The 13,896-nt window shown below is 40.8% G+C and overlaps 1 protein-coding gene across 3 annotated transcripts in view; it reads left to right on the top strand.

Moving 5' to 3' along the window:
* Positions 1 to 13,896, top strand: part of SEMA5B (semaphorin 5B) — a 191,669-nt gene that overhangs the window by 118,266 nt on the left and 59,507 nt on the right. For all 3 annotated transcript variants that reach the window (XM_074214665.1, XM_074214667.1, XM_074214666.1), the window contains one exon: positions 8,304 to 8,498. In XM_074214665.1, coding sequence (XP_074070766.1) covers positions 8,345 to 8,498 — 154 coding nt within the window. In that variant the 5' untranslated portion in view covers positions 8,304 to 8,344. The remainder of the gene's footprint in view (positions 1 to 8,303; positions 8,499 to 13,896) is intronic.

Genomic DNA, 13,896 nt, shown 5'->3' with positions numbered 1-13,896 from the left:
CCCCCCACAGAAGGCAGTCTGATATTCTTTACATTGTTTCCATGCTATACCTTAGATAAATTGAATGTGTTGAGAGAGAAATCATATCCTTAAGGAAAAAAAAATAAAATATAAGAGATAGCAAAATTATTTAATAAGATAACTTTCTTTTTAAATTAAAGGTAATAGTCTTTGGTCTTTGTTTAAACTCCACAATTCTTTCTTTGGATACAGATGGTATTCTCCATCGCAGATATGCTAAAATTGTCCCTGATTTTTGCACTGAAGGGATGAGCAAGTCCATTAAGATTGATCATCACCCCCCTGTTGCTGTTAGGGTGTACAATGTTCTTCTGGTTCTGCTCTTCTTGCTCAGCATCAGTTCATGCAAATCTCTCCAGTCTTCTCTGCATTCCCATCCCTCCTGGTTTCTTTCCTTCTTTTTTTTTTTTAGGTTTTTGCAAGGCAAACGGGGTTAAGTGGCTTGCCCAAGGCCACACAGCTAAGTAATTATTAAGTGTCTGAGAACAGATTTGAACCCAGGTACTCCTGACTCCAGGGCAGGTGCTTTATCCACTGTTCCACCTAACTGCCCCTCCTCCTGGTTTCCAATAGAACAATAGTGTTCCATGACATACATATACCACAGCTTGCTAAACCATTCCCCAGTTGATGGACATTCACTCAGTTTCCAATTCTTTGCCACCACAAACAGGACTGCAATGAATATTTTTGTACAAGTGATGTTTTTTTTACCCTTTTCCATGATCTCTTCAGGGTATAGACCTGGTAGTGGCATTGCTGGATCCAAGGGCATGCACATTTTTCTTGCCCTTTGGGCATAATTCCAAATTACTCTCCAGAAAGGTTGGATGAGTTCACAGCTCTACCAACAATGCATTGGTGTCCCAGATTTCCCACATCCCTTCCAACATTGACCATTGTCCTTTTTGATCATATTGGCCAGTCTGAGAGGTGTGAGTTGATACTTCAGAGATGCTTTAATTTGCATTTCTCTGATCAGTAATGATTTAGAGCAATTTTTCATATGACTATGGATTGCTTTGATTTCCTCATCTGTAAATTGCCTCTGCATATACTTTGACCATTTTTCATTTGGAGAATGGCTTTTTTTAAAATATAAATTTGACTCAGTTTCATATATATATATATATATATATATATATATATATATATATATCCAACAACCCTTAAGTATTGCCCTGTAAAATGAGGGAATTGGATTAGGTGATCTTGGTGCTAAATTTATGCTCCCTTGATTCTGGATCCATTTCTCTTCCATGCCATACTCTTACTTGAAGCAAACCAACACTTAAATCTCTACTTTCCTTTCCCCTCCTCAATTTAGACTATTTAATTTGACTTTTTTTAAAAGTCTATTTTTGCATCTGATAATAATAACTGGCATTTAGGTATTTTCCATTCTAGTAAGGAGGGATAATAATTGCATTCTGTCCTACTCAGACCACAATTGTAGTATCATGTTCACTTTTAGCATCACATTTAAAGAGGCATTGATAATAATAGATAATAATAATAAAAATAGGGCATTGATAATATAATTGATAATAATAAAAATAATTTTCATAGTGCTTACTAAGCACTTTTTTATCATGATGCTTTTTTACCTTTAATTTTTTATCAATTACATATAAACAAAAAATGCATCACATTCTTTTTTTTTAAGTTTTTGCAATGCAATGAGGTTAAGAGGCTTGCCCAAGGCCACACAGCTAGGTAATTATTAGTTGTCTGAGGCCGGATTTAAACTCAGGTACTCCTGACTCCAGGGCTGGTGCTCTATCCACTGCACCACCTAGCTGCCCCCACATTCATTTTTTAAAATTTTGGAGTTCCAATTTTCTTCTCTTCCTCCTCTCACCCCTCCCCTTAAGAAGGCAAGCAAATCAGGGGTAGCTAGGTGGCACAATGAATAGAGCACCAGCCCTGGAGTCAGGAGGACCTGAGTTCAAATTAGACCTCAGATGCTTGATAATTACCTAGCTGTGTGGCCTTGAGCAAGCCACTTAACCCCATTGCCTTGCAAAACAAAAAAGGCAAACAAATCATGTGCACCAGCAAGTAAAACATTTCTATATTAGTCATGTTGTAAAAGGAAACACAGACCGCCCCCCTCAAGAACATAAGAATAATGAAGAAAAAAATTTTTTTAAAGTATGCTCTAATCTTCACCTAGACTCCATCAGTTCTTTCTCTGGAGAAGGATACCATTTTTCATCATAAGTCCTTTCGGAATTTTCTTAGATCATTGTATTGCTGAGAAAAGCTAAGTCATTCACAGAAGTTCATCCTATGATATTGCTGTTATTGTGTACAATGTTGTCCAGGTTCTGTTCTTTTTGCTTTGTATCACTTCATACAAGTTTTCCCAGATTTTTTTCCTGAAAGTCTCCTGCTCATCATTTCTTATTTGTGCTAAGACCTTTCACAAATATTATTTCATCTGATCTTCACAACAACCCTGGGACATGCTATCATTTAATCCCATTTTCCAGATGAAAAACTAAGGCAAATAGGTTAAATGACTTGCCCAGGGTCTCACAGCTCCTAACTAAGGTAAAATTTGAATTCCAGTCTTTCTGACTCCAAGCCCAGAGCTTTGTCAACTGAGTCAATGGCTAATCATAAATATAAGTTGGAAAGTGCCAAAAGGAAGGAAAGCAGGATGGGGAAAGGGCCATGAATCCATATTATAAGAAGATTGGTTCAAGGAACTGCATTAGAGAGAAGCCTCCAAAGGAACAAGATAACGGTCTTCTAGTATTTGAAAGGTTGTCATTTGGAAGAGGAAATAGATTTGTTCTGGTTGATCCCTAGGGGTAGAATCAGGAGAAATGGGTTTCCTCTAATTGCAATAAGGCAAATTTAAATTTGATCTAGATAATAGCTTCACAACAATTAGAACTGTCTAAAAGTAGAATGGTTAATCTTAGGTGGGGGTGGGATTTTCTCTCTTGGATGGACCTTTTCTGGGACATTTTACAGAGGGGATTCCTTTGTTGAATGTGAAGACCAACAATATTCCTTCCAGCTCTCAAATGCTATGAGAAAACATATCCTATAAAATAGTTAATATAGATTGGGAAGGGAGTTGCAAGTATATTTAACCTAGGAACCTTCCATTTTTGCTATGACCATTTGACATGAGTTTCCAACAGCTATTCCTCTTGATTCTTGGTGACCCACTCAGTCTTTCAGAGCACTCAAGTCACACTACATTTATAATAGACACATTTAATGAGAGAAAAATAAAAAGGCACAGAGAGATAATGCTTCCATTTTCTTGATGTCTATTGCCTTGAAGTCTAGAAATCTAATTAGAATCTGAGTAGCTGAACTGGTGGGGAGTTTAGCCTCTGTTCTTAGTTTCTATAGGCAATGGGGTGAGACCAGTGGATAGAGTTAGATTTTTACCAACTTTATATCGTTATTTATTATTATTATTATTATTATTATTATTATTAAGCACTGTTCACGTGTGGAGTGGCAGGCTCACCAAGTATTTAGGATTTGGGAGATTTCTTGCCCCACTCCATCTTGAACATCTTGAACATGGAGCATTCTACCATTCCTAATTAGGAAATTGTCTGTTTTACCTTTACATGAGTCCCAATATTCAGAGCCTCAGAAATTTAACTATAGGACTATGGGCAAATAGCTTTTATCTTTCTTAGCCTCCTTCCTCAGTTATAAAATGGGCATTGTAATAGTACTCACAGGATTGTTGTAAGATTCAAACGAGCTATGTATGTAAAATGTTTTACAAATCTTAAAGGACTACATAAAAATAATAACTAAAAAATGATATCCAACTTTCTATGTAGGCTGCAAAGAACTAGAATTTAGGATATGGGATCTTTCTTGGTCCAACCTTAACATCTAGAGCATTCCATCCCCCTGACCAGGAAACTGTCTGTTTGACCTTCACATGATCATTTAAGCTGGAAGGAACTTGGAAGTCATAGAATTCAACATCCTCATTTTGTACATTAGCATCCCAAGATCCCAGGAGGTTAAGTGACTAGACCAAGGTGACATACTAAGTATCTGAAACAAGATTCAACCCCATGTTGCTGTTATGTTGTGGGTCTCTCTGACCCCTAGTTTAATACTCCATCCAAGAGTGGTCATTTACTGGACGTCTGGGCTGGCCATCTTGTTGAAGCTGCTAATAAGACTAAGATATATGGGGTCATTTGAAGAGTGTCACCAGAACACAGTCTCCATTCTCCAGGTCCAATAATCTACAAACTGCCAGACCACCAGACAGAGGTGTTTCAGAGTCTTAGATCCAGCAGTTTCTCCCTGCCTGAAATGAGTTGTCTCAGGACACAAACCTCAGTGTCTTCTCCAATCCAGTAGAAGGATAGGGAAAGTTTTCTCTGGAATACATTTCTCCTCCAGAAGTTAGGCAGCTCTTTTTGGGGGGATTTGCTCTACCTGCTGACCCCCCCCAACTCTCAGCATAGCTGAATCAAAATATTTTGCTTCCAGAGGTGTCATGTTGAGCTTATCCTCCTGGTCATGGGTTAAATTGCCATTCTTGGGCGTCAGACCCTGGAGGATCGCTGGGACAAGACCACAAGCCACAGGGATGAGACTGGGTGTAGTCTGGCTCTCAGACTGCTGTTGAAGGAAAGCTGAGGTTTCAGCGCTAGACTGAAGCCTTTCCAGTAATGGGAAGCCAGCAATTGAATTGCTTTCATTTGGCTAGGATTTCCCATTCATTTTTTTTTGTCATTGGCACACTCACAGAAAAAGGCAACTGGGCAAGAAGGGAGGGGTTGGGAGGAGATGCTCTATTGTCTGCTGTAGACTTGGAATCAGAAAACTGGAATCTACCACTTGGTAGATATGTGACCTCTGGTGAGACATTTAACCTATATTAATCTCAATTATTAAAAACATTTTTTAAAATTTCCAATTCCAAATTCTCTCACTCCCCCAGCCCTTCCCCCATTACAAGTGATAAGATACCCATTATTCATGTAAAGTAATGCAAAACATATTTCCGAATGAGTCATATTAAAAAAAATAAAAAATTTTTAAAAGTAGAAAATTTTAAAAGTGAAAAAAAATCCTTCAATCTTCACTGGCTGTACCTCAATTCCTAAAAAGGGAAGTTAAGGGACTTAACTACCTCAAAGGACTATTGGAAGATTGAAAGTCAATGAAAATGAAAGCAAAAAGCAAGTTGTTATTATCATTTCCCCCCCTCTCTTTTAGAGGCAATAAAGTCAAATCAGAAAGCAAATCAGAAAGCCTGCTTACTATGTACCAGACTAAGAGATGGAAATATAAATACAAGCAAAAAGATAGTTCCTGCCCTCAAGGAACTTATATTCTAATGAGAGAAGATAGCACATTAATAACATAATAGTACAATATCTTATAATACTAATGCATTATTAATTTTTATATTTATTTCATTCATAGGTATTTATATCCTTTATAATATTTATAACATATCAATAGTATTATATTGCAATATTGTATACTTGTATTGTCATATTTATTTTGCAATTACACCTAGCTTAGGTATAATTACATGCATAAATAATTCCACATAATTTACATATAAATTATATCTAAACATAATGATTATAATAATTGCTTGATTTTCATTAATAATATATTAATATAGCACACCATTAAATATAATGTAATATAGTAGAAAATAAAATTATATAAATAATACTTTAAGGCATGCAAATTGCTCTACAAATATTATTTCATTTTATTCTCACAACAATTTTGGGAGGTAGGGTTATTATTATCCCCATTTTTCAGAAGCAGAAACTGTAGCAGAGAGGACTTAAATGATTTGTCCAGGGTCACCTAGCTAGTAAATACCTAACGCAGGGTTTAAACACGGATCTTCCTGACTATTCTATCCATTGGAACACCTATCAACAGCAATAAAGGGAAGGGGAGGGGCAGCTGGTGGTGCAGTGGATAGAACACGGGCCCTGGAGTCAGGAGTCCCTGAGTTCAAATCCGACCTCAGACACTTAATAATTACCTAGCCGTGTGGTCTTGGGCAAGCCACTTAACCCCATTGCCTGGCAAAAACCAAAAATAAAAATAAAAATAAAGGGAGAAGTCAGGAGCATCAGGAACAGTCACAGAGGGAAGAACCTTTTTTGGAATCATGGTACCTGGGTTCAAATCCTACTTCTATTAGGGCTTTTAAAAAAAAGGGGGTGAAAAAAATAAAAAGGGGTGGTGGGGGGGTGGACTAGTAATGTTGAACTTGAATAGAAATGATTCCCTGCAAGGTTTTTACTGACTTAGAAAATCACAAATCAGCATTAACTGTGTTATGTTGTATTTTTATTTACTTGTTTACTTAATTTCATTGTAAGCTGGGGCAGAATGCCCTTCTGAGTCTGCAGGGGACTGGTCAGGCAGGCATCTTTGGCAGCCGACCCCTTTCAGGTCCTTTCTGGGCAGCTCAAAGCCTCTGCTCTCTCCGCTCTGTAAGGACCCTAGGCTTGAGCCCTTCCCTGGCCACCGCAGCCTCCTCCCAGCACATGGTGCTGGTGCCCCCAGCTGGAGGCAGGAAAACCCACCAGACCACAGGAAGGCCTTGGAAGGGAGAACCAGAGGTGGGAAGGGTGGGATCCTCCTCTAGGTGCCCCTGGGCCTGGGGAGGGCAGGCTTGGGCCATGGGGGTGCAAGGGGTGAAGGGAGGGCCCTCTAGTCCTGGCCAGACACATTCTGAGGGGCCAGCTAGGGCTGCTCCCAGGGCACAGGGTGGGGAAAAAGCTGGGAACAATGGTGGGGGAAGGTGTGTTCTGCACACATGTATGTGTGTCTGTCTGTCTGGCTGGCTCACGCCTCAGTGTTTTTTGTGAGTGTGCACATTAGCCAATCTTGCATGGGACTTCTATATCTAATACACTGAAAGCCAGAATGCAGAGACCCCTCAGCCTCCCCTCACCTCCCTCTTATTCTTTCTCCTCTGAGGCCTCTTGTCTCTTCAGTATCTAGGTAGGAAATCCAAAGGGGGATATAGAACTGGTTTTCAGGCCAGAAAACCTGGGTCTGAGTCCCAACTCCACTATCCAACCCTGGGCAAATCCCATTTATCTCCCTGAGCCTCGGTCTGTCATCTACAAAATGAGCAAGATAGCTATATATGCGGGCTCATATCTTCTCAAGGGGTTTGGTGGGAAGGAAGGGATTTGTAAACATTAAAGTGCTAAAGAAAAAATGAGCTTTTAAAGAATGTCTCTGAACTGGGGCAGAGCAGGATTGAAAGACTGGGGGTGGGGAAGGGGACTGCAGGCAGCACAGTGGGGAGGGGACTGCCTCTGAGGTTTGCTACCCAGATGACAGTGAAAACTCCTGGGCATCAGTCTCCTTATCTATACCACACTCTCTCCTTGGTGAAGAGGATAGAAGAAGGAATGACAGTCCAGGTAGGTAGGTATTTGGCTTTCTCATTCATTAACTGTTTTAGTCCACTGAGTTAGGTGAGTATAACCTTTATTATTCCCATTTTACAGATGATGTAACTGATATTCAGGGACGTTGTATATAGTGATCATGTCGGCTGTCAAATCCCTTTCTTTAGAGAACTACAGTATATTCAGGCAGATCTTCTCTGAAGGATAGAATTATCTCTTAAAAATCATTAACTTTTTTATGTTATCAGCATTTCCAAATATAACTCCCCATCCTCTCCTCAGTGAGATTATGTAAAATCTTAGAAATAAGTGAGAACCCAGTGTCCTTGGGCAGATTGAAGCAATGGAAATGTCTTAGGAAAATTAATTTGTCATTGGGTGCTGGGTAGGGAAAGACTAAGACAAGGAGACCAAACATAAAACTATTGAAATGACCTATATTTGGGGTGATGAGGCCCCCAATTAGGATGGTGGCAACATGAATGGAGAGGAAGAGACAAACTCAGAAGATGCTAATCCCCAGAACAGGAAGATTTAGTGATTAGTTGGTTGTGGCAAATTGAAAGGGGAATCCATAAAATTCCAAGTTAAACTTTTAGGGATAAGGTGTTGGGTCCTGTTGGGGTACCATAAATGTTTTTTGTTTAAGTTATTGTAGTTTGGGGCAGGAACAGGGGAACTTTCCCCTTGAAGCATGGGTATCCTTGGAGGCAATACCTCTGGAACACCTCTCTAAAAGCTATGGTTCTGTCACCAATATCTTAGCCATTAAGGGCAGGGAGAATGATGGCACTACTGAAGACCATAGTGCAGTTGGGCAGAGGGAGTGATAAAAGGAGCAGACAGTGAGATGGAGTGTTCTTGTTCCAGGCATTCTCCCCAGGCCGAGGCTGGCAGCTAGAGCATCCATCATGGTCTCCCCCAGACCGCTGGCCATCACCTTGTCCTTGTCAGGCCTCATCCTGCTTGCATTGCACCTGTCAACTTCCCACAATGTGTCTGATGCCCCCAGCAATGAGCAGCAGCTGTGCACCTTGAGGGAACATCCCATCATAGCCTTCGAAGGTAAGTGTCTCCCCTCCCTGCGTCCATGCCCTCGCCCCTTCCCATGCTGACACCCTATTTGTCATCATCAGCTGTACTGAGTGGGATTGAAGTTGGATTTCAGGAAGGATTTTCCTAACTATAGGGGTTATGAGATCTTGTAACAAATCACTAACAAGATATAGGAGAATATCCTATAATGGGGAGGCTTAGTTTTTTTAAGGCAGGGGACTCATCAATTTGCTGGGTAGATTTTTTTTCTTTGCATTCAGTGGATAGAGAGGGGAAATACATAAATAATCCCAGCAGGCCTTTGTGGATAAGGAGTTTTAGCACTAGGGCATCTCAAAGCTAGGCAAACCTGGGTTCCAGTCAAATTCTGGTTGTGTTACTTTGGTGTAATCATTTAAGCTCTCTCTGAGTACCCAGGCAGCTCTCTCTCTCTGCCTCTCTGTCTCTCTCTCTCTTTTTAGATTTTGCAAAGCAAATGGGGTTAAGTGGCTTGCCCAAGGCCACACAGCTAGGTAATTATTAAGTGTCTGAGACCGGATTTGAACCCAGGTACTCCTGACTCCAAGGCTGGTGCTCTATTCACTGTGCCACCTAGCTGCCTAACAGTGTAAGTTGTAGAAAAGGTGGCGACCTGCTTTGGGAGAGGGAGTTCTCTCTACTGGGAGTTCTGCCTTATTCCCAGGGCCTTTCACATAGTAGGAGATTAATAAATGGATGTTGATTGATTGATTAATTTGGGTTACTTTTAATTCAGTCCTTCATAGAGACTGAGAGATGGATCAAATGATCTTTACAAGCTTCTCTCATAAATAAGTTGGGAAAGGAGGGAGGAACCCTGGGGACTACCTTAATGAGAATACAGACTGGTGCTCTTTGCATAGTAGTAGAAGTCATCATGGTTAGAGAGACTGAGGGAAGGAAGGTCCATGAATGACCTTAATAATAATAATGACTCACTCATTTTAATGGTACTCAGAGATCAATGGCAATCAGTAGTCCATGCTCATTATAGGGATGGTGGAGTCTTTCTTGGTCTTGGCAGAGGCCCCAGGGAAAGGAGATTTGATGAAGGCAGATACAATTCGTCCTTCCTCTGTCTCATCCCAAAGTCCTGCAGGAGCCTCTTTGGATGGCTCCTGGGCCTTCTTTGCCCAGTTCTGTTGGACATTTTTATCAGTTATGTGGATGGAGGTATGAGTGACACGTTTTTCTGATTTGGAGATGAAACAAAACCATAAGAGGATGCTTATACTTTGACTAATATGCAGAAATGGAAACAATCTATACAGACCAGAAATAAGGATCCCTTAGAAAATTTATCTTTTTTTTTTTTTACAAGGCAATGGGGTTAAGTGGCTTGCCCAAGGCCACACAGCTAGGTAATTATTAAGTGTCTGAGACCGGATTTGAACTCAGGTACTCCTGACTCCAGGGCTGGTGCTCTATCCACTGCTCCACCTAGACACCCTCAAAAATTTATTTTTAAAAAGAAAATCAACCACCTCAGTATAGGATGGGGGGAACATGACTGTACATTTTTATGTCCAATTACTACAAAGAAGATTAGGAGATTGTAAATTCAGTGTTGACTCAATCCCATGATGTTGCCAGACCCTTGTTCCCCCTACTCCCCCCCCCCATCCAAAGTTAATTTTGTCTTTGAAGGCAGGGCTAGCTCTCTTGTCCTGAAGGAAGGAATGGATAATCCTATTATACTTAACCCTGGTCTGCCCTCATCTGGAGGGCAATTCCTGTCCTGGGGCTACATTTTAGAATGGACATATGTCTTTCTTAAAAGCTTGATTTATTGAAGGATATCTAGAGGAGAGCAAACAAAATATTGAAGGGTCTTGAGTCTTAGCCACTTGAGAAATAGTTGAAAGAACTAGAGATACTTAATCTAGAGAGGGACATGACCATAGTCTTCAGGAATTTGAAGGGCTATCACCTAGAACAAAGATTACTCTTTCTGTTTTTCCCCAGAGGTCAGAATCAAGACTAATGAGTAGAAATTGCAGATTTCAGACCAGCCCAAGAAATTCTAGGTTTGTAGATTTAGAAAGGAAAGGAATCTCAGAGATCATTATCCTGTTGCAGAGAAGGAAACTGAGAGCTCAGGAGATTATGACCTAGAATTATACAGCTAGTAATTATCTGAATCAGAATTTGAACCCAGGTCTTCCTGAGTATAAGTCCACACAGTATTCTAGCCATTATACCACACACAAAAAAAACCCACAACAAAAAAACCTTTGTGGTAATTAGAGCTAACCCAAAGTGGACTCCATTTCTTTTCACTGGAGTTCTTCCACTTGTCAGTTGGATGGATGGATGTCTGGAGTCAGGAATACCTGAATTCAGATTTGGTCTCAGGTACCTTCTAGCTGTGTGACCTAGGCAAATCACTTGATATCTGTCTGCCTCGATGTCTTCATTTGTACAGTGGAAATAATAATAGCTCCTATCTCTCTGCAAAAATCAAGTGATATAATATTTGTAAAGCATTTAACAAAACTTAAAGCACCATATAAACACTAGCTACTGTATTATTACTATTTTGATTACTATCACTGCTACAACTACCACACCACTACCACTATTCCCATCTCTCCCACTACTACTACATTACAACTACCATTACTATTATTGCCACTACTACCACCATTATTACTTCTACCATTACCACCGTACCTACTACTATCACTACCACCACCACCATTACTAATACCATTGCTATTACCTCTACTACCACCATTATTACTTCTACCATTACCACTACTACTTCTACAACTTCAATTACCACCACCACTATCACTATTCCATTGCTACCTCTGCCATCACTACCATCACTACTGCTACAACCATACCCCCATCACTACCACTACCACTACCACTACCTCTTTTACTACCACTGCCATCACTACTACCATTATTACTACCATTACAACCATCATTACCACTACTACAACTACCACTACATTACCCACTACCATTATCTCTTCTACTACTACTACCACTGCCACCACTACCATTACTAATTCCATTGCTATTACCTCTATCACCACCATTATTATTACTTCTACCATTACCACTACTACTTGTACAACTCCAATTACCACTGCTACTACTACGGCCATCACTACCACTATCACTACTCCATTGCTACCTCTGCCATCACTACCATCATGACCAATACAATTACCACTACAACCACACCACTACCACTATCACAACCTCTTTTACTACCATTACCACCACTGTTACCTACCACTACCATCACTACTACTGCTACTACTACCACTACCATCACTACTACTATTACTATTACAACTACCATTACCACTACATTACCCACTATTACTACTTCTACCACCACTACCACCACCACCATTACTAATTCCATTGCCATTACCTCTACCACCACCATTATTATTACCTCTACCATTACCACTACAACTTCTACAGCTTCAATTACCACCACCACTACTACTACTACCACCATCACAACCATTATCACTACTTCTTTTACCACTACTACCACCTCTACTATTACTACTACCATCACTACCATCATCACCACCACCACTATTACTACCACTACTAGCTAGAAGGAAATATAACTATTTAGGTATGAGGAGCACGGGTAATCTCTAAGGGCCTTTCCAATTCAGACTCTAATGAGAAACATAATACAAAAGCAGGGAAAACTTGTTGAAGAAAGGAACACAGTGAAAACCAGATAAGTCTAGGGCAGGGTTTGATGGAGTCAATCTGGCCAGGCTTCCTGGAAGAGATGCTGGGGAGGGGGTGGGGTAGAGTGACGGGCTGGGTGGGGATTACTGGAGAAGATGGGGCGGTTGGGGAAGTTGGGGGGCAGGGCGACTACTGGGAGGCTGGCAGGGGGGTGAGGCTGAGTTGGGGGAGGGAATTCCCAACTGTGGGCTTCTCTGTCTCCTGGAGGAAGCTTTCCAGCTGTCTTCTCTGTGCTGTCTTGTTTGAGCTGGGGCCCTGGGGCTTTGAAGGCTTAAGTGGATTAAAGTAAATTAGCAATGTCCTTAAGCCTACAAAATGTGCAGACACCCTCGGATTTCTAATTGCTCCACGAGCAGATTGTGGCTGTCACTAGAGGGAACAGAAGTGGGGGAGGGAAACCGAGTGGGGAGCCCTGTCAGATTAGTTTAAAAGCTCCCTGGATCGGAGGGCCTTGTGGTCTGTGGTTTCAGAGTGGCCACTCATAATGGAAACATTTCCTCTCTAGGTTGGAGCTGACAGTTACCATTGCTGTAATGAATCTGGGTTGCCCTGTTAGACTTCAGGACAAGGGACTAGACAGCCTTAGACATCCTTATGCTCCTCCACCACCCCACCCAATTCTGAACCCTGAGACTTGTTCCTTATTCCTGTAATTGTAACCTAGACTGTCCAAATTAAGTGGATGATCAATGGCCACAAGCATTTATTAAGCACCTACTGTATACTGGCACTATACTAAGCAGACCCTCCCCTTCAAGGAATTTAGTGGAGGTGGCAATATGTAAATAATTAATTACAACATACAGAGTAGATGTACCCATCTTTCATGGAGGGGAAGGCAGGGAGCTAGGATGGGAAGAAAGACAGGAGAGTTTTCTTCCAGAAGTTAAACACTGAAGAAGGTATAAATGTACATGGTTGTACACATATAAACTAAATCAGATGACTTGCTAATCCCAAGGGGGAAGAGGGGGAAGAGAAAGGTGGGAGGGAGAAAACAATACAAAAATGAATGTTGAAAATTTCTTTACATCTAATTGGGGAACAGCCAGGCAGCACAGGGAATAGAGCACCGGCCCTAGAGTCAGAAGGAGTTGAGTTCAAATTTGACCTCAGACACTTGATACTAGTTGTGTGTGATTTTGGGAGAGTCTCTTAACCCCACTGTCTCACAAAAAAAAAATAAAAATAAAAAAAAGTGGCATATAATTGGAAAAATAAATAATGAATTTTGAAGAAGGCCAAAGATACCTAAGGTGGAGGTGAGGAGAATGAGTATTCTAGCCTATGCAAAGGTCCTGAGAAGGGCAATGATGGAGGGTGGTATTTGAAGCTTAGCTTCCTCATGGATTACTCCATGGGTGCGATATGTTCTGGGATATGGAATGCTCCACATCAGGAGAGACTGATTTCTACTTTTGTAGAGAATAGGAGGAAAACTGTGACTATTTGCTTATTTATTGATTCACTCATTGATTCATCCATTTATTTATCTGTTCATTTATCTCTTTTCTACCTTCAAAAGAAGGTTAGATTAGGGGGACAGCTAGGTGGCAGAGTAGAGGATGGGCCCTAGAGTCAGGAGGACCCATATTCAAATTATGCCTCAGGCACTTAATAATTGCCTAGCTGTATGACCTTGGGCAAGTCACTT

This window comes from Macrotis lagotis, chromosome 1 (assembly GCF_037893015.1).
Source record: "Macrotis lagotis isolate mMagLag1 chromosome 1, bilby.v1.9.chrom.fasta, whole genome shotgun sequence".
Classification (NCBI taxonomy): domain Eukaryota; kingdom Metazoa; phylum Chordata; class Mammalia; order Peramelemorphia; family Peramelidae; genus Macrotis; species Macrotis lagotis.
This window is presented reverse-complemented; position numbering and strand designations above follow the sequence as displayed.